The sequence below is a fragment of the Mugil cephalus genome, chromosome 8 (genome assembly GCF_022458985.1).
Source record: "Mugil cephalus isolate CIBA_MC_2020 chromosome 8, CIBA_Mcephalus_1.1, whole genome shotgun sequence".
Classification (NCBI taxonomy): domain Eukaryota; kingdom Metazoa; phylum Chordata; class Actinopteri; order Mugiliformes; family Mugilidae; genus Mugil; species Mugil cephalus.
The window spans coordinates 16989241-17011623 of record NC_061777.1 but is presented as its reverse complement, the minus strand read 5'-3'; the positions used below and the strand labels follow the sequence as shown (position 1 = coordinate 17011623).

The window sequence follows — 22383 nt, the reverse complement described above, 5'->3', positions numbered from 1 at the left end:
TCCGGCTGTGCTCCAGGCTGCTCAGGCTGTGCTAAACTTAATTAATATAAGAACAGAAGCAGTGTTGTAATGTATTGTTATTAGAAGAGTGAATAAGAAGTACACAATATGTAATCCATATGAATATGTGGGATTTTTCTGCAATGCCTACAGCAAGAATGAGGAACAGTACAAAATAAATACAAAATAATCAGTATAAGGCACCTTTAATAATGCGATGTGAGTGACAGTCATTAAAATTGACTTTGCTTCCAGCAACAAACGGTTTGCCAAGAATGTCACTAAATATCCATAGGACTGTTCCCATCACCTCAGGTGTTGAACTTCACTGATAATGCATATGAAAAGGATGAGTAACGGTGCCCAGCGGCCTCGTAAAAAACCCCTTATGGCCAGGGAGGAAACTGTGAATCTACTTAAAAGCAACGTTTTTCTCAGGCTGTATAGGAAAAGGCCTGATTGTCTGTCTGAGCCGTGCCGGTCATGCTCCATACTGTCAGAGCAAATGAAGTCAAACGGAGGCTTAATTACAGCGATAAGTTGTTGCCCTGCGGCAAAAAACATCTTATCACTAAACAGCTGGGAAGAATTTTCTGTTACTTGATGAATGCATAATTGGGTCTAGGGTGCCTGTCAAAGAGTATTTTTTTTTACCACCACACGGCACCCTGCTGTTTTTTTTTTCCTCGCTTTTTTTTTTTTTTTTTTTACATCCTAAAGGGGTGCGTGATCAAATTCAGCATGTCTTGTAACATCCATGTAAATAAGCTATTAAAATTCATTAACTGGAGCTAGTGTTGAAGTTTGATATTATTGTTTCATAGGCTCGCCAGAGTACACGATGTACACTCCTACTGGCTAGTGTGGAATTCATTGTGCTTTCTCGCAATTTGATGTAGACTTAATGTACACGGTAACAAGCTGCCTGAACACAAAGGTGAGCAGAAGATAGGAGGATAGGCCAGCCGCTATTCCATTTTGCTCTGTACAGTACACACTGTTCTCGGGGTGGTGGAAGAAGTATTATGCTTCCCTGTGTAGTGTTTGCCGCCTTTTTGAAACGCACAATAGCGGCGGGTGCTGCTGAGAAAAGACATGGAGGGAGGGTTAAGGTGGCAGTTTGCTGAGTAAGTGGTTGTCTTGAACTCTTGAGAGGCTTCAAAGCATTATAGTTTTTGAAGGTAATTGTTGTAATTAGACACACTGGGAGATCGCAAGACCTGCAGCCTCTCAAGTCTCTCTCTTCTGATTGAAATGTGGAGACCACTATGAATAGAGATTAATTGAAAGACAGGTAGAAAGACAGGAATTCACTTAAAAAAAAAAACAAAAAAAAAATGGCATGCTTGAATTTGTATGCCACCATAAAGCCAACCATGGTCAGAGGCATGTTTTTTTTTGGGCTGTCCCATTTTCTTCACACAATATTTCCCACACGCCTCAAGGGAATATCCTAAAAATTGGCACAACTGTTTTGGTTGGTAAAAGTCAAGGTCACAGTGACGTCAGGAAATGTGTTTTTTCCTTAGCTCAAGAATTCATATTAATAATTCATAAAATAATTAAGTGATTACACTTTGTATCCAGTAGAATTAATAAGTCGTGTCTTCACTGTGGCATCATAATATTCCTCAAAAACACTTTGATAAGATGAATTCAACTGATTTTACAGTCTATACAGTATGCAGATTGTGGACAGATGTAGCTGTAGTCTTGTACCTTGACTGTACAATAAACAAATCAGTGAACAATCACAGAACAAAAATATATATGTGTGTGTGTGTGTGTGTGGTTGTGTGTGTGTGTGTGTATGCAGCCTTACATTAAAAAAAAGAAGGATTTCTGTCTCCCTCTGTAATTTTGTTTGTACGTCTCTTTTATTCTCCCCTTTCTCTCTCCCCTGCTCTATTATCCCTCTGTAAAACACACATACAAACCTGAACTGAACCAGATGTCAATAGCTATATGTGCTCAGAAAATGGCCAGCTGAGCTGCTCCATCTTGTTATGATTGTCAGTATTGATGGAACTGGGTGATGTCGACCTACACGTAGAGCAAAGACTCTGCAGATGTGTAGGCTGATTTTTCTGTACTGATTTTTATTTCATGGCTGTAGAGGCTATGATTACGATAGTACTGTATATACTGACACACCTTCCAAATAGCCTTACCTATGGTCCCAGCAGCAAGAATATTATCGGCTCGCATCATCTTTGTCTCTAAAATATCCCATATTTTCAGCATGTTGATAAACAAAACGTGGTATATCTATTGATCAGATCGACTAACTGGTCTGGGAAGAACAATCATGTACCAACAGGTTTCAGATTTTCTAATTTGTTGCAGCGGGCCTCGAAGCCTTCCTCACAACGCCCTCACTGTGTTTCTGTTAGGATCAGAATGCAAAGCTATTACACACTGGAGGGTTTGTCTCAATCACACCGAATGGCTATGAATTTTAAATGTGGGATTAGGGCCTACAGAGAAGCAGGCACATGGGAGAGACTCAGTCACTCTAGTGCTGATTTGATTTTTCTTTTCTTTTTTCTTTTTTTAAACAAACAGCTTTGGCAACACATTGTTAGAAGGGAAGATGCATTGCTTGTGCTTTACACCTTCAACTGCTCCCCCTAATCAAACCACGACAAGTACAAATACTCTCTTCAAGGGGAAATGATTTGATCGCATTGAAGAACCTGTTTTCCATAAATACATTTTTTATTTATTTTATTTTTTAAATGACGTCTTTTGCAGGACTGTATTGTCGGTTAGCCAGCTCAGTAATGTGTAATGACATTGTTCTAAATACAAATTCAGACAGCTAAGAAAAAAATACCTGTGTGTTAAATTTCATCTGTTTCTGTTGGAGCTGAAACACATTCCTGCTTGTTTTCTTAAGGTTGGGTTGATGGTAGAGCAGGTCCTGATGAGCGCTGTTAATATGAACTTTTGTCATCCTTCTGTTGTTTCAGGTGAGGGTATGGAGGACACATCTCCGTATGAACCTGTCACACCCAACTGGCACCCTGACACGTTGCGCTTGGCTTCCATCTCTTCAGGTATCACAGGTTTGACCTTAACCGAGCGCTGACTCTATGATTCGAGTGAAAATGTGATGTCAGTGTTTGTCTTTGTGAGGGTGCAGCAAAAGGTTTGATTGGGATAAAAAAAAAAAGAAGAAGAAAAAAGTGTAGTGGTCTAGAGCCTGTGTCGATCGTTCCTCACTGGCCGTCCACCAGTCAACTGTCCTTGGCGTTGAATAAATTGGCTGCTCTTGGCTTAATCTGTCTTGGGATATGCAATGGTTGCTTTGGGGTTCTGAGGTAAGCCACGTACTCTCAGAGCACCACATTTTTTCCAGTCATTGATTTTACTTTCAGTTTGATTTCCTCTTTGGTTTACTAATTAAACAGCAGAGGACTCCACAGGAGAGCTATAGCCTGCGATTTAATCTACTGGTTACTATTGTCACGGTATCACTAATCAATGGAGATCTTATTACAAGACCCCGCTCCAGTAGTGAATGCACTGTAGATGTGCGCTACGGTGCTTTACAATAGATGTGACTGGACGCAGGAACCACGTCTCCCCCAGTCCAGAGCTACAGGCTACAATCACTTGAAAATTCTGACGTTCTTCTTTCATCCAGTACTGACAGAAATTTCCTGAGGGTGTTCTCTGCTGATTTTTTTTTCCTTTTAGCCAAAAGCAATGCTAGAAACAGTGAAGATGGCACATTTTTCTTTTCTCTTCGCTTCTTTGTTTTATAACTGGGAGGAACAAGAAAGACATGCTCTTTTTGCATAATCCCCTCAGCTAAAAATCAGCGCTGCCTCGTCTCTGAAAGTACGCTTTCCTGATATATTGAAAGAGGGAGAGCCTATATGAAAAAGTGCAGGCTTTGATTTGTTTGGAGTTTTTAGAGATGATGGCAAACTGCCATCCCTGATTTAAGCAAACCTTCATCTAGAAACATTCTGCCTTCAGCCAAGGCTGCACAGTCATCAAAATTAGTTACTCTATTGAGAAAAATGATGAAAAAACGCGGTGCACTTGGATTTACGACGGGAACCACAATTTTTGAAGACACACATTTACAAATATATCAATATTTATGGATATTTTTATTTGGCTGTTTTACTTTCATTGCTGTATTTTTAAAACACGCATTCACAAATTAGGCAAACCATTTTGGGATAAATGATAAAATATCCTATATCAACAAAATTATTTTTATATAATGTTGTGCATCAAAATCTATCCAAAACATGTGTGGAATATATAAATCGCTAAAAATCTAACATTTTATAAGATAACACATGCCATATTTTTCTGTCACATGGAAAAATTTCAAAAACAATTTTTTAATGCCTGTCTAGTAGGGGTGAGAGGCTGAGATGCTGCCTATTCAACTGTAACAGACTGGATGGCTGCAGAAATTGTTAAAATCTCAGTATTCACAGTAAAGTATTTAAGCTTTATCAACATCATTCAGAAAGCAAATGTTTTGTTCGTATTCGTATTAGTACCTTTGTCTGGCATGCATCTGTTTAGGCTTTGTTGGTGCAGTGGAACTTGTGGAGCTGCTCCGTCACATGACTCTGGAAGTCATGTAGTTTGTTCCTAACTGTGGTGTTAATCACAGTGTGAGCTGTGAGGGATGAGTAACCAATCTCAGCTCACGCCACGGAAACAGTATGACTTTAATATGTTTGTAAATTACAAAAAGCTTCAGAATGAATCAGCGGTTAACTCAGAGGGAAAGTAGTGAGTAAGTATTTTGTTGTAATTATTAGCAGCTAAAACTTTAGTGTTGTAAGAAGTCCTCAAATAATGGCATTTAATTATGATGCGCACTCTCGTTGGAATCAGATGCAAAGCTACAAATAAATATTGTCTTTCAAAATGACTTCAACACACACATGGCTGTAGAATATCAGCTCATATTGATGGACACACTTCTGACAGATAATTGATGTGTTTTCTTGATGTTATTATTATTATCATGTAATTATGTGTGTAATCCTGTCAACGGTGTTGCTTGCTGTCATAGCTTTTGTCAGGATTTTGTCCTGCTGAAAGAGAGATTTTCTTCTTGTTTTCTCTCTCTCTCTTTTTTATTTTTTTACTAACAGACAGGAAATTGAATAGGTAAAAAGCAGTAGAATATCAAATGTATTTATTTATTTATTTGGTTCTTGGCAAGGTAACCTGACAATACTTCTGTGAACAAAGCCAATATTAATTCAATATTACTGTTCAATGCAATAATAAATGATGACTGGGCCTGTTGTATTTATCCAACAGTAGATCTTGTAAAATACAGATTAATTGCGGATCCAACCTCTGTGCACAGGACTATGTGGTTGTTACCAGGGGCATTTCTAGGGTCAGAGTTTTAGGGATGCTTTAGTGTCACAAAGGTACCATTTGGTTTAAAAAAATAAAGAAAATAAATTGCATTTAATGGTGAAGCAGGAACATTAAGTGCTAAACAAACTACAAGATACGAAGGTCAATAACGATGGCAACCCTGGCCTGAACACCCACTCCTTACCTTCTGTGTTTAAACCACATACTTTCTACAACTGTACTGTGTTTTTGTTTGCTTTTTCTTTTTTTTTCACCTTACACACCGTTAAAATAAAATAAAAACAACCCCACCCTTAAAACTCGGGTAGGCACGCCTATGGTTGTTACACTTACCAAGAAAAACCTGTTACTTTAAATCTAACAAAATAATAATTAGAAGTACAGCTTGTTATGTTTAGGCTACCAGTGCTCAAGTGCAAGTGTCCTGGTGAGACAAGGAGTGCAATGCAGTGCGCGTAGACATATTAAGACACAACAGGGGACTTATTACTGTCTCCATTTTGCTTCAGCTGTTTCCTCCATTCTCTCCAAGGTGAAATATTGGATTTGCTCTCCAAAATCAGTTTAGCCTCAAGCTTCCCTCATTATTTATCATTTCTGAGGAAGGGGTAATTGATTGTGGCACTGAGAGAAAACCACGGGCAAACAGATAAGTAATTACACACTTGTTTTATGGAAATACTTCTCAATACGAACACTCCACTGCACAAAAGCATTCATAATCACATCTATAAATGTTAAACTGTATAGAGACCCAGGGAATATATGATATCTGGCTGGCTGATGAGGACAGGGGAATGTATATTCTCCAAGAGGAAAGGATGGAAATTGGAAAATAATCTCTGCTATTGTGAAAGTTTTTGTGCGGAACAAAGATAAGGGATAGAAGTTAGGATAGAAAAAAAACCTACGAAGGATGAAGTTAAAATGAAATGGAAACATATGCGCACTTTGTTTCTGCATTACCCCAGGTGATACCAGCAAACCTAATCCGCACGTGCTTCACACTCTGATTGGAAATGTGTGATCATAGGTGCTCATTTTTGCATACTGTATCACGCTCGTGCAATGCGCTTGCAATATGCACTTATAGACAAAATCACAAGGAGAACATTTAGCCCAGTGGGATCTGTCCCTTAAAATAAGAGCAGTGGCTACGCTTCTCCTCATCCATATTTCTTCAGCAACAGCTATGACAGTAAAGCCAAGGATGGCTTTGTCAAAAACACAAAGATGAATTGTGCTCCTCCTGGCTTGGCTGCAAATGTGCACCTGCGTCAGCAGTGTTTCGTCACCTCAGTGCTCAGCACAGTTGCATCCTGGCCTTGTTGACAGCATGGTGGCACTCTCAAAAGCCCTCTTCCTCCACAACCTAGCACATCCCTCCACTAAAGAGTAATGGTAAGAACTAAGTAAATTTGTAAGGTTACACACAAAAGTGCGCCATTAAGGACATAGTGTTTAGTTTTACGCCTGGTATTGGTTGCTGCCCCAAGTTACCAGCAAGTAGGAAGGCTGTGAAGAATGCCATGGATCTCCTTTGGGAGAGTTCAGTGTGATGGTAGTAAACACAGCCTGGTCAGCGTCCAAGACTGTTGGCACTAAATCTGTAAGATGATGATGGCTATGTGTTGTAGTGTTCTTAACTGCTTATTTTGTAGCAAGACAGGCATTCCCTGTACATGAGACACAGTCTGAATGACACACGCAGGAAGAAAGGGATCCTGAAAACTACTTATAACTGTTAAACAACCAATAAGCAACACTTGAGTTTTACAGAAATGCACTAGTCAGTACTAGGTTCAGCCTTAAGTTCAGGACAAATTTAAATAATACCAAAAAATGAGCCATTCAGCCAGTAATGTGTGTGACTGCACAAGTGATTAAGAATCAGAGAGATTGGACAGCTCTGCCTCCTTTTTAATCAGAATCTGAGCTGCAGCAGCACAATTAAAACCACCTCAATGACAGAAGAGGAGAATACTGCATCAAATTAAAGCATGTATGCAAAGTGCACCGCACATACAGCAGCCGTCTGTTTAATAACCCAAAACAACAGTGTAAAAAACACATCATGTGCAATAACAGTGATTTTTATTGACTTACTGTTATCCCGAATACACTTTTCCCAACTGTTTGATTAATTAATCAAGATAATATTTTGTGCATAATGTGTAAATCAGACAGTTTTATACTGTATAACACTATGCAGCCTGTTGTAGCCTCATTTAGAGCGCTAATCATGTTAAAGAAAAGACCAAAGCCTTGTTTTCTTACTCCTGCCCATACATGTCTGCATAAACATCAAAACAGTTGCTAAGTTATGTTTTAATTTCAAATGCAAGAAAGGCACATACATATAACTTTTTGTCACTGGAAAAATCTTCATCACCAACTGATAGGGAACACTGAGTGAGTGTTACCCAGAGGAAATCCGCTTATAATCACTCGTCTACTGAAAATCCTTTCGGTTCTGTAAGAGTTGAGTGCACTAAGCAATATTAATGTATCTTTTTTTTTCTGTTCTAATCAAATTGGACTGAGCAGCAGTGGGAGTCTTACAAACTGAACAAGAAGATGAAGCATCGTAGCGGTGTCTACAAGGAGGCACATTTCTTTTGTTTACAACACTAGCCGGTAAAATGTTGCTGTCCAACATGTTTTGTTTGATAGAAAAATGAATCACCTACTCTCCTTGGTGTAGTCTTTAAGATACCTTGGATGGCTGCTGCTAACAATTAATATTTTGACCATTATATTATTAGTTAATCTGCATATTACTTTCTTTTTCAATCAGTAAGGCCTTCTGAAAATAGTGAACAACATTCATCACAGTTTCCCTGAATCCAATTTCTCAGTCACTGGTCCTGTCCTCAGATCAATAACACACCATGTATGAAGAATGTGTGGGAGGACACACTCTTATTAAAGCCCAAATGTATGCAGCCTGTAACTTGCAGGATGCGCACATATCATTGACTCTTAGTCGTTAATATGCTCCATGTGAAATATATTGTTTTTTCTTGACCCAGCGCTGAGCTAATTAACTTATTAGGAGCAAAGGGCTGAAAAGGATCCCGCCTTCAGGGGTCCCTCCAGGAATTAAGTTTAACATCCCTTAGTTAGACCTTCTAACTCCCTGCACTAAGCCTCTCACCTCTCAGTTCACCATCCCACCATCCAATTAAATCCAAAAAGCTGTTTCTACAGCTGAGGAAAAAAGAGAACAGCGCAACAGCACTGCTGAGCAGGCTGTTGAAATGTTTGACACATTCATGTTACTCTCTTAACAACTGCTATTGCTTTGGCAAACACTGAAATTTATTTGCATGTAGGGCTTTAAGTTATTGGACACCTAAGTACATCTTTGCATTTGCATGCTTGTGCTTGATTTTGTGCATGGGTACATTTACTCCGCTTTGTTTGCATGCTACATTATTCTCTGTGAATTTTCTAATCAGTTTACCCTTAGTCCAGCCTTAGCTCGTCTCTGTGGGTCAGTAATGAGAGTTGTTCCCAGCTCACTTATCAGATGCCCTTTGTTAGAGTCAGCATTTTTCCAACAGGAAGTTTGAATTAAACAGCAGTAAAAAAAACAACAACATGTTTGTTGGTTTAACTTATTAGCGCAGTTATTCCCTGCTTGCGTGTTGATAATGAACAAGGAAGCAGATCATTGGTAAAATACTGGGTGTGCTGACCTTAAGTGCACATCTCCTCGGATAAACACATTCCGCAGTATTTGCCAGTGAAGGAGTTAACGGCCTAGCGAGGATTCGCAAGCTTTGAATTTTATTTAGAAGCGTGTTCCCAATTCTCTAAAATTCCTTCGGACACCTCTTTCCCACCTCTCTGCACCCAGATTTATTTTCACACATTTCATATATTTAGTCGTCTCTCATTGTTTCCGTGTTTTGTCACGTTCTCTCAGTCACACGCTGGTTCGGTTTGCACCAATAATTTCACGCTCGGAGAAGAAATTCTCCCTAGAACAGAGTAACTCGTGAACTCCGCTGATCTTCCTTTGAGGACATTTACACATTTAACGTGCTCGGTAAAACTCATAGAGATGATGTTGTAGATTCAGTGCACCCTCGCCGTCCCCTCTGGAAACCCCACTGCGACACAGAGTACAGAGCTAATGACTGATGAGCCCTTTGACACGGAAATGCTTGACATGCTCCTCGGGGTTCAGACTAAAGACTTCCCTAACAAGCTCTCACACACTCACCCAGGGCCGTATTAAATCCAAACTTTGGCACCTTTCCTAATTACTGAGAACATACCCAGAGCTAAGAGCCTCTTCCTAACCTGGTCTGAACTCTCTTCTGCAGCGCTGTGTCCCATGAGTATGGGATGATATATGAAATGCAGAATTCAAATTAGGCTGACGGAGAGCAATTACTGGGCAAAGAAGATCCCTTACACTTCGGGAAAAAAAAACGTATCAAAATCCTCATACAAAGTACGTGAGCATTTTATCCTTCCTCCCATTCATGCTCACTTTGTCCACCTCTCGTCCTCTTTATTACGCCCCTTTCTTTTTGTTCTGTGATGCACCGGTCGGAGGTAATTCTGTTTCTCTCCTTCTGCTTCCCAATAGGTGTCTCTTATCGCCCTGATTCTTTTTCCACTTCTTTTTCTTTACTCCTTTCCCTCTGTTTCTTTCTCCCTGTGTGCTTTAAGTGCAGAACAAATAGATGGTTATTTCAACTACATTGCCATCGGTGGGGTCTAATTTATGATGCCCATAGAGAAGTCCTATTAAAATCCTATTTACAGTCAAACAGCAAGATCTCCAAAAGCAATGACAGTGCTTTCTTTAGCTGTTTGATATCAACTAAATGTTATGAAGCAATCAGTTCGAGGTATTTGTGAGTAAACAACACAGAAAAATCCTTGCGTGAATTCAGGTTTGGTATCACCACAGTTAATTTGTTACATTGTGCTTCGTGCACATGTAAAACACCTCTGCATTTAGTAATGTATTAGTATATTGGTCAGACAAAAATTACAATAATATTATGGGAAAAATAATTTATAACTTCACCTGGACTTAATGAACAGACAGTGTGTCTGTGTGTCTATTTATTCAGTCATTAATGTATAGTACAAAAGCCAGCAAGGTAAGTTAATAGGTATGTGCAAGCTATTGTGATGCTGAGAGCTGCTGATTGCACTGCTGATGAGCTGGGTTAATTATTCTGAGCAAGAGTCATGCATCTTTCCTGAATTAGGCTGGATTAATTGAAAGCTTTCCGGCATGTCTCTGTAAGTGGCTGTCCAATCTGTTAGTTTGTGTCCTCTCATTTCATATATCTGTCATGAACAGATCCTGTAATCAACTAAGCATTTAAAGCATTTTCCATTTTTGTACGCCTTGTATCATTAGCTCATCAACCTTTCTTGTCACATTAACGGCAGAATGTGTTCGCTGTAAACCTTTATAGTAATGCACTTGGAAAATCAATTATATCTGTAACACAACACCGAACATTTCCATCTCCGCTCCTTTGTTTCCTCCTCTTCCCCTCCTTGCTTGTGCCATCATCCTGTTTGTGTGTAAGCATGTCAGAACCATCAAGTGGGCTTTGCGTCTTATGTTTGCCCCAGGACATCTTTGTGGGTTGAGCACCAAATTCAATCTCAGCTCCCTAATCAAAGGTAGTAAAAACCCGTCCATCGTTGCAGCCTCAAAAGCTGCTTCAGCCCTTCTTGGTCAGATAAATCTCAGTAGCTCATCCTTCTCCTATTTTCTTTTCATCCTGGACCCCCCCAGTGGCCCACATTAGCGCCTGCAGATGGCCAGTGGAGATTTAGGAGCTGCAATCCATCAACGTAATGCAGCCTGAACCACTGGGCTGCCGCCCTGCTAACCTCTCCTCCAGCTGGACCGTAGCCCCCCCCCTTCAGGCATGCTTCAGGCAAGCTTGGCCCACTTTAGTAAAACTTTGGCCTCGCTTTGGCCTCTTCTTGACCAAAGTGAGCGCTCGTTTCAGGTCTCATTGTAATCACAGTTGAACTAAGTTGCTCCTGTTCGGCAAGGCTGGCTAATTGTCTGATATTCTGCCAATAAAATTTGATGCTTGTTAGGGTTGTGTTATGATGAGTGATTGAATGATTGAGTAGAGTTTTGTCTGCCCTTTTTCTGTCATTTAGACCAAAAACATGAGGGAGTTAAGCCGCAACACACCTATTGTGGAGTTTTTTTTATCTCCTCCCCTCACAGATTGCAGGAATAGACAAGTTACTTTTAATGATTCAACAGTGTCTTATTTTAATAAGACAAGTTCATGCTTGGTTAGTATTTGAACAGAGAAGACAATGTCCTCCCTGGTGGCCAGTGACAAACACCAGAAAAGACAGCAGTGGTCTGAACACCTACATCTGTTAAACTCTGCGCATTTATCCCAAGACCCTGACCATTTATCAGAGTGACTGCTGCATTAACCTTGATACTTTTAAATGAAAGCTCTGGTTAACGGAAAGCTAGATTTAGGGTGCTTTCTCCTCTCTGTGATAAACTCCCGATATTCTGCCTCTGTTATTCCTCAGTGGTTGGGAGTTCTGTTTTATCTGATGTGATCTGAAAGCACAAAATCATTAATTTGGGCGGGTGAGGGGCGGGGGGCTTGCTTATTTTACCTTCACTGTTGCAATGTGCTGTGTTCTAGGTATGCCCATTTCTAGGATTGATAACGTGCAATGCACCACTTGGAAACAATATAGCGTCTCCGGCACAGCCCTCTAAAATAAATAGTCTTCTTCCTGCTCGAGGCTGTCTGATAGACACAGACTGAGATTGGTTCTGTTGAATAAGAGATGAATCTCTCGAAGTGTCACCATGCCGCCACAACCCCTGAAATATCATTATCTACAGGGGAGGGAGGTTAACTTCTCTAATATAGAATGAATACAAGAAAGGGATGCCAAAAGCGAACATGCACCTTCTTTATTACTGGCATATTTTAGAGACGTAATTTTATTCTTTTTTTTTCTGTGAATGTAGCATACGCAGTATCTCAGAACAACCAAACATATCTATTAACATAATCCGTCTCCCGCAACTGTGGTGTGCACCCTGGGGGCTAATGGCAATGTTTCTGTTTGTTATTACGCTAAAACGAAATAAGGGAACTTAATATGGTACTTGAACCCCCCAAATAAGTGGATGGAGTATTTGTTTTGGCCTTAGCATGTGGAAATTACAGTAGTCTTGTTTCCCACTGACCCGTATTGTTATCACTAAACTGTTAAGGGCTCATATTTGCTTTATTTCTACTGAACTGATTGGGGCTAGTTTACTTGCATGGCAGCTTACTCGTTGTAAGTCAAAAAAACAAACAAAAAAAAAAGCATTCATTTGGTCAGTTAAATTTAGGTGATGCTGATACTTGATACTGTGCAAATATTTTCATACAATAATCACATCATAATATTACCTGGTAATGAATAATGTATTAACATCCAATTTGGAATCATAGCTTAATTCATTCATATTTCACTCAAGGTTGAAACCGACTGAATCAATAATTCAGTTAGAGTGGATGGAGCTGGCTGCAGGCATCCCTCCAGTGGCTAACTGATGGTTGGAGAAACAGGGAAGCATGGATGATATTGAAGAGCCTCTGTCAGTGTTCAAGTCAGAGATTCAAGGATTATTGTTCAGAGCACTCTGCAGCCCACTCTAAACTATTTCAGATTAATGATGTTGAGTCAGAGGTTCTCTGGAAAGATTTTTATCCGTCTGACGTGCTTGTATATGATTCATTCATCTCCCAGAAATGATGATCACATACAGCTACTTTGTAATATAAGTTAATTTATCAGTAAGATGGTCACAGATAATTTGTGTTTTTCACCAAATATCACGCACAACAGCGTCGACTTGAAATGACTTTTTATACAGCGTTTTATATTCATATTATTATATAACTTGAATGTCTTGTATCTGTTTCTGTGTGATGGAGCTGCTGGAAACAGAATTTCTATCTATCTATTAGTCCTTTATTATTTTAAAGGAAGTTTATTGTGATTGAAAAAAAATAAAAATCTTATCCTAAACCTAACCAAAGATGCTACTGTCTCTGAAAGCTGGACAAAGGCAGAAGTCAGGAGGCCGAATCAGTTTTGACCAAAGAACTGTGAACTCCTCTTTTCCTTCTTGTGAGTCACTAAGTTACCTCTCTCTCTCTCTCTGCTTTTCTTGTATTTACTGTCAGGTATGCTCACAGTGGCTCCAAAAGGTTTCCACTGTCCTGACACTGAGAGAAACTGCAACCCCTGCCTCGATGCTGTCAAAGCTTGCAACCTCAACAGCAGCTGCAAGAGGCAGCGTTTCACCTACATCGCTACGTGCAGCAAAGAGGACCCCAACAAGGGCGAGGCCTGCAGCAAGAAGCGCTGCCACAAGGCACTGAGGTTGTTCCTTGACCGTGTGCCTGCTGAGTTCAGCCACCGGCTGCTGTTCTGCCCCTGCCAGACTGAGGGCTGTGCTGAGCGGCGCAGGCAAACGATTGTGCCTGATTGCTCCTATAACGATAAAGAGAAACCTAACTGCCTGGAGCTACGGAGGATCTGTAACCAGGACACACTCTGCAGGTGAAGGCCACTGTGTACAAGTGTCGTGTGCTGTACTGTGGGTTTAGTGCGTGTCGTGGCGTTCAGTTTATGTGCATTCATATCTGTGTTTGTATGTATCTGCATATGGGTGTGGGTGTGTGTGTGTGTTTGTGTACAAATAGTTTTTCGCTGGTTTAATCAATAGATGGAAAGATAGCGCTGTAAAGCAAGCTATCACCAAACGCATCTGACTCATTATCATGTTCTGGGAAAATAAGAACAAAGAAATTTCCATCTATGTGTAAGAGAGTGTTCCTTAGAAATGCCAGTTCCTTTTCCCCCGTGCCTTCCCAAAGTTTTATATTTCTCTGTTGTAACTTTGCCAGTAAAGTAATTAGACTTTCAAAGAAGCCGTGGCTATTAGACGCAGGATGAAGATGTGAGGCTAAGTTGAAGGGACAACGCTCAATTAAGCTGAACAAAACATTAGTGGATCACTTTGGCTGCACGGGGCCTCTATTGGATTCAAGTGACCAGATTCAATTCACACCCACCCAGCCGTGACATGTTTCCCTGTGTTAGCGCTGCTGAGAGCAGGTGAAACAACAGTGGTTGTAGCCAAATCAGCTGTCAAGATCTTTTTACCCCCAGAACCATGTCTGGCCATCGACAGTCTGCCCACCCAGCCGGTTGAAGGAGATGTGCTCTGCATTCATTAGTCTGATAGCATAAAAAATGTGGGACATTTGAATAATTCCAAGCATTTAAAAGCTCATTTGTGAACCTAATGGAGTTCAACCAAGTGTTAGACCCCTGAAAGTGTATTGCTAAAAATAATACTCATGATGAGCGAATTAAAAGCACGGAGAACCTTCTACTTCTTCATTCCCCCGGTGCGACGGATGATTAGACAGCTGACACAATTCGCTGACGGGTCTTGAGAGTGTTTGTAATACTCCAAGTCTGTCTGATCTTAGTAGACACTGAAAGTGACGTTTCATTCCTGGTTCGTAAGTTGCTGCCTCAAAGTCAGCCACGTCTTCACAGAAGTACTTTGAATTATCTACAGTGTTTGATTTCATGATACAGGTTGTGCTAGAATCATTTATTTGAAGCATTTTCACACATTTTGTTAATTAATTTCCCCACACAGAAAAAAATAAATAAATGTGTGGCACATGCACTATATTGGACATATAAATAATAATATACAGTCACAAAACTGAATTACCCTAATTCAAATAAGTCCATCTAAACACGTGCATTTCTCAGGATGTTCACTTACTGTACATCCTGTTTCATAGAGGTGAACTACAGTGCACTCAAAAGTGTGCTCCTCCCCACCAACACTAAACACTACCACCACCCTGCTAAAGAAGTGGAACTCCATCACCTCTCCTCCAGTTTATGATTGTCTGGATAATTACCTTCTTGTCTGTATTGTAGAATGTGTTTTCTTTGACCCCTAGGCCCTCAGGTGTCTGCCGTGCACGTCCTTATTGAGGAAAGCTGAAATAGAACGTTAAAGCTCATTATCTGTGGCTGCGTAATGCCCCGCTGAGGTCAACAGCTCGACGAGTACATTCACGGAGGCACGCGTTTGCGCCTGCACTACAGAAAGAACAACCAATCAGGGGCCGCGCATGTGACCTCAAGCACTCGCAGACAACCACTTTGAGATTGAACGTAATTCTAGTAATTCACTGTTTTTACATTCGCCCGGCGCTGTGGTAAAGTGTGTCTCCGTGTTTAAATTAAAGCGAGATGACATTGGTCAGCGGTAGGCTGCCCCTGTTCTCTGATTGTGGATTTTATCCTGCCATAAGGGGTCCACCAACTGATGAGGAATACTTAAAGTGTCCTCCATCTGTCTTGGTGTCCTCTGTCTGTTACATGATGTCAGCCATCGCACCAAAACACCCCGGAAACACTGATCTATTTTATTTTATCTGATAATTCACTGAAATCTTGCTCTAACCAACGCTTTTTCTGCACTCTTGGTATGTCGTACAAATCATTTCAATTTAAAAAATATTTGTCATGCAAATGAAGATGACATTTAGGGTTTCTGCAAGCTTGGTGAAAAACACAGTTGCCCAAGATTAGAGGGAGCTTTTTCAGTTACGTAACACACTAGACACACTGCAGTCCAACAGCAGAGGAAACTTCCCTGGACTCTGTTTTCCCGTCTTAGGTATGTGTTGATAAAAGTGGAGGGAAGATCATTCAATGACAGCCGAGGTTCCCCCGGGGAAGTCTGTCCGACTCCGAGCAGGGAATACACAACTTGCCCAAGCCTATTTCATTTTAACCCTAGGGACGTATGAAAGAGGAGGCGGAATAGCAGGAGGCAGAGAGGGAGGAAGAGATAATGAGACAGAGAGAGGGGGTGGAGAGGGAGGGATGGTCTCCGAATCGATCTGGGCCACAAAGCTACTGCAGCAGGTTGGAGGTCAGTCGTTTGGTCACATAGCTGCGGATCCCTGCAGCAGGCGCTACAGGCCGTCTTGAAGACGAGCTTAACTCCGAGAAGCTTAACACAAGAAGGGGTCAAGACTCAAAACACATTCAAGTCAAAACAGATTTAAAAATGTATACTCGCCAGTTTTATTATTTATATCAAATGGGTAAAGGCCAGCAATTTAATACAAATACAATGGCTTCTACCTAGTGTACTTTGACTGCCAATTTGGCTGTAGCTTCACCTTTGGAGACTGGTTAGATTGCTCCGTGTGGAGGACAGAGCTCAATAAATGAAAAACAAAATATTTGAAAAGATTTCCAATATAGAATTTTGGCTCAGGCTTAGGCACCATATTGTACTGTAAAATTTCATTTTCGTCCTCGTCTCTGTGGAGGCAATTGTTGACACACTTTGAAAGTCGGGGGAACGTACATGGACGGAGAACAAGCATGAAGCGGCACAGCTCTCATTTCTTACATCAACACGATGCGTTTGCTGTAGTTATTACATTATTACTGTCCATAATCCCGCACGAAAAGACAAGAAAAGACATCCGTGTGTTTGTTACTGTTCTCCTACTTCCCTGACTTGCTTGCCTTTCTGCTTATACACACTGTGTTGTCACTATAATTCGAATGGATCCAACATCTATTCATTTGGGAATGCTGAGTCCACAGAGTGACAATGGGCTATATTTGGAAGTGCTGTTTTGGGGTAGCGTAGAGAGAGCTTGAGTGTGTGTGTGTGTGTGCGCGTACACAAGTGTGGTGTGTGTGTCTGTACAGTACGCAAGCAGAGAAAATCCCTATCCATTTTCAGCACACAGGCTCAATGAAGCCAATCCGAAAGACCAGTGGGTTGCGTTCGTGTATTGTATTGATTGTTTGAAGGATCAATGCAAAACTTCTATCTTTGATTTATTTCCCCCCAGTCTCGAGGCTCACTGGGTGCTCTTTGATTGAGTTCTTTGGCCATTGGTTTTCAAAGTAGGCAGCTGAAAGACAATCGATCACTTTACAGGTAACCTGACCCAGTTTGTGAAATGTACAGTACCAGGCCGTTTTTGCTTACAGAAAACTCAAAGGATATTGCACTCTTTCTTTCACGTACACACACACACACACACATGAGCACACGCTGGCCTAAATCAACAGTGTGCTCCGCTGTATCTCTGTATCTGACAACCCAAGCCTCCACCGAGGGGGAACAGCGTAGGGAGAGTGACTGGCCCAGATGGCAACACTCTGTAACATCTGAGATAGAAGCTAGAAGAAACCGAGATGCTGCTGCACTTTTATCATCATTTCTCTCCCTCTCTTTCACATTCACTTGCACACGGACGTACTTTTGTGCTTTTGCACTTGTGAGGTCCCTCGAAGTATTCCCCCCACACACAGGTGGCCAGTTCTCTGCAAGCACTATAATGTAACTTTAATGAGACACTTGACTGTGTGGAAACTGATTTTCCAGGAAGGGAACATTCACACTATATGCGAGAAAAGTGGCAACAGAAGTAAATACATAACTGGAGCTAGGTAATAATATTATATGTTCAACCCAAACTCACACAGTACTGCACAGTAAAGAGTGTCAACAGAAAACATGTAACATTTAGATTTTTTTTTTTTCCAGTTGTTATCGTTTAGTTCAAAGCATTTACACATTTGCCTTATAAGGCTGAAATGGTAACACACCAGGAGCAACTTAAGCTTGGCTTGTCCAACTCCTAAGGGAATATCTCATCAAATGCTCCACTGTGTCCACTAGTTTCTGGCTTTGACTGATCAATCACCATAAGAATCAATTCCATTGGAGAAGCAAAGACTGGCCAAACAGTCCTCACTTTTCACAAAACATTCCTCAATCAGCCACAACATTACCGCCACTGCTAGGATAAGTGCATAACATTGGCCATCTTGTAACATTACTATGTTCTGCTGGGAAACTTTTGGACCTTACATTCATGTGGATGTTACTTATTTACCCACCTAGAACACACCAGGCAGCCCCAACCCATAGCACTGACACTCCTCGATGGCACCATCCAAAGGCCCTCAGTAACAACACTCTGTTACCAGACACCACAGGACACCCTCAGAAGGCCCATGCCCATTCTCTGCTGAGTCACAGCTGTTTTGGAGGCACAAGGGAGACCTACACAATATTAGAAAGATGGACATAATGTTATGCCTGATCAGTGATACTTCAGACAGGAGATGTTCTTTTACTTACTTCTAGAAGTTTGTGACCAAGGCAGTGCATGGAGCGTTTCTTTTTCTTTGGTTACATTACAAGCTATCAAACTGAAGTTTCATTTCTGATAGTGTTAAGCTCTGGTTTTGCAAGCGAAGCACGTGTCAATACGTGACCTTTTTCTCATACATGGTACAGTTTGCTGCAGTGTGTGACTTTAATCACACACAGGCTGTGGTAGAGATGTGCTTAGCTTGCTGGCTACATGAGACAGCGGCAAAAGGGGAGAAAGGAAGAGCAAGAGAATATGTATGAAAAATGTAGCGAGGGGAGTGGGACGGGAAGCTGGAAACAAAGAGATGTGCGTTTAATTCATGGATTAATATACACCCAATTACCTTCCTAAGTATAATCTCCAGGGGAACATACAGTGGAAAACAGCAGGCATATTACTGACAACGCCTCATCCTTTTCTTTACAATCACTTCCTTCTATGGTGCTGTATCTATTATTAATATAACCATTATCAATAGGGCTTCAGACTCATCTACAGGAAGGTCGACGTGCAGTTTTGAATGTGTCAATTAGGGCCTCCTCTTTGCCTCTTTGGCATTTTATCATTCTTACTCTGAAATTCTCGTTGTACTTAAAGAGTCTCATTGGAAAATGCAGCGTGGACATTTCTGTAAACATTTGCCACAGAACTACTGTATATAAGACTAATTGCTTTTTAATTATTCGTTAAAACTGCTGCAGATTTTTCAAAGACACTTCATCCCTTTGTTTGACGTGCACACTTTGGGGGATTGCCGTTTGTTTTGTTTGGAGAGAATTCAGGGAGTTTAGATAACCTTGAATAAACTGCACACCCTTAATCGAACATGCTGTAGCGGCTAATGCGCGTGGCATGCTTGATTTAGCATTCATCCAATGACATAACATGCAGTAGGGGGTTGTAAGACACCTGCGGTTTTTAGTGTAGATTCAAGCAGAGACAGAACGCAAGAGAAAACAAGGAAGTAAAGTTGCTTTCAGCCAATTTTCCCGTCACCAAACAAGGAACATTATAATGATGCATAAGTAAAAGAAAATTCAAAACAGGAGATGAAGTGGATGGTTTAATTAACAACAAGCTCTAATTAAATAAAAAGTTAAAGAGTGTTGCTTGTTTCCCCGTTGAAAATTTTTTATGCTTATTAATGCAAGGGAGGTTGTGCCAGCCGCAAATTTTTGTTGGTTTCAATTCTCTGCTGAGTAAGGGGACGAAAGGTTGTGTCATGTGACAGCTAAGCTACAGAGACTTGTGTTTTGACTGAATGCCATCTGTCCACATTGCCCTTTTAGAATATCGACTGGGAATCCCAATGAGTGCGGTGGGTCAAAAAAAACAAAAAAAAAAAACAAAGAACAAACAAACAAACAAAAAAAACATCAAAAAATAAAAAGAAAAGCCTTTACTTATACACTTCTATAAAGAAATAGGTGGGGGTAAAATGGACAATCACTGCTGACGAATAAAGATGCTGTCTCAGGATCACCAGCAGAAATATGAGTGAAAAAGAGAAGTGCAGAAGACACTGAAGATTGTGCTTTTGTGGAAAGAAAAAAAAACACGCATAACTCTGAGAGGCGTTATTCTGAAGGTCACTGTTGTATTGTTCACATTTTCAACAGGTTTTATGACATACTGAGTGGTGCATCACAATACAGAGGAAAAACTATGTCGAAAGAGTAAATAGCAAAATTTCAGTTTCTCCTAATCTCATTGTCTGCTGTAATGTTGGTGGTTAGGTGACAAAAGGAAACAGTTTGCACATATGCATTGCAAGCTGCAAGAGCAATAAGGTTATACAAAAGTGACAACAGGCATTGATGAGAGTAGAGGAGAGGTTTCAAAAGTCCCTTTATTCAACATTGCCTGATAATATATATATATATATATATATATATATATATATATATATATATATATATATATATATATATATTACATCACCCTCATATTAGCACAAACACAAGGAGCACAAACAAGACAACCTTTTTTTTTCTCAAATACCCCAAACAATAAAACAAACAAACTTTTCCCTCCGATCACAGATTTACAATGAGCTCTCCATCCCCTCTCACAGAGCACAACACCCACTCATGACTGAAGTAGTAAGTGAAAGTAGGCATACTCCACCCTAAGTCAGGCCTTTAACAGACCCTCAAAAACCGGCATCAGTTCCACACTGTGGCCAAAAATTAACACTTCAAATGAAAAGACTTCTCTGAATCCCCGAAACAAACGTTTCGAAACATCAAACAGTGATTTCAACCTTGGACATTCCACAAACAAATGAGCGAGAGTTTCAGTCTCAGAGCAAGGAAGAGACTGGGCCAAAGAAGTCCATCAGATGCACATAACATACAGGAGAAGTAGAGCAGAAACATCTTTTTCTCATTTTGCTTCATGTAACTGCCATTATTGTGTCATTGTTATTGTTTTGCTTTCAGTAGACGAGTTAAAGATACAGAGTCTAAAGCCTCTGCAGACCCCTGAGACCGTGATAAACCATAATTTCACATTTAACAGAAATGATCATCCGTAAAAGGACTCACATTTGTAGACGGAGCAGAGAGGGGAAGTCTCTAAACCAGATAGGACTCTCAATGAACTGGTATTTTTAAAATGAAGCTATTAGAAGACTTTGGAGTCTGATAACGGTTTTCACTCCTGCCTCTCCTCATTTGTACGGAAATGGTTTCCAAGACTGACACTCATCTGATTTAAGTCACATTGTTTGTCACGGGCATCAAGCGATAGGAATAAGAATCCATATAAAAAGCCATTAGTTTTCTATTACTGCCAAGCTGGATGGACAGCCACTCAGCGCTCAGCCGAATCACTGTGTTTAAAGTGTCAGGTTGGCTGAAAGAAGTCTACCTCTGTGGGGGCTCCCCTGCCACTTCCCTGGGGGCTGAGTGGCTGAAATGACCATAAAACTCTGTTGAGCTAGACAGCCTGTAATTTCAGCAGCGAGAGGCGCTTCGCCGAGGTATAATGGAAAGCCTGTGGAAGTCATGAAATGCGCTGCATCCTGGTGTTGGAACACCATTGTCTGAACACTCAGGACACTTCTCTAAACTTTAAATTACTGTTTTTAAGCCATCATTGTCTGAAAGGGCGCCGCTTCTAAAAAGAAACACCATTCTTGTTCGGTTTCCTCAATCTTCGGTGGTCTTTGCCATGTCAGAAATCTGACGTTCACATACAGTATTAGTATTATTAAGAAGTAGGAGACCCTCAGCCAATGAGGAACAGCATAAAGGAATTCACCTAAAGGTTGCTTTGTGTAGGCACAATAGAGTTGTTCTCGCTCCCCCTGTGTCTGTTGCATCTTTTTTTATGATCTGTAGAGTAATTGCAGAATGGAATACTCTGAATAGAAGTGGATGAGAGAGGGCTTCAGTTGAGAAGAACAGATGTTAAGGGGGGTAGTTTTGCATTTGTTGGTGTGTATGTGTTTTTTTTTTTTTGTGTGTGTAGTTGAGTTGAATTGTGTGTCGCTGTTTGAGTGTGTGTGTGCGGCAATGACCTAGCAAGTATGTGCCGAGTTTTCTGGAGCGAGGTTTCGCGTGTGATGCGTGTGAGGCTTTTGCACGACAAGAGGCTCCCTGGGTGATTTGTAAGGAGCATGGATGGAGATAGAGTAATGAAGTGTGTCTAAGTGGGGTTTGCTGCTTGAGGTCCAAACCTATCACACCACAATAGCTGCATTTCGAGAATTGTGAAAGATGCAGAAAGAACA

The 22383-nt window shown here is 40.7% G+C and overlaps 1 protein-coding gene across 1 annotated transcript in view; it reads left to right on the top strand.

Annotated features, from left to right (window-relative positions):
- Positions 1-22383, top strand: part of LOC125012025 (GDNF family receptor alpha-2-like) — a 47971-nt gene that overhangs the window by 8566 nt on the left and 17022 nt on the right. Inside the window, exons 3-4 of the mRNA XM_047591619.1 lie at positions 2973-3059; positions 13596-13974. Coding sequence (XP_047447575.1) covers positions 2973-3059; positions 13596-13974 — 466 coding nt within the window. The remainder of the gene's footprint in view (positions 1-2972; positions 3060-13595; positions 13975-22383) is intronic.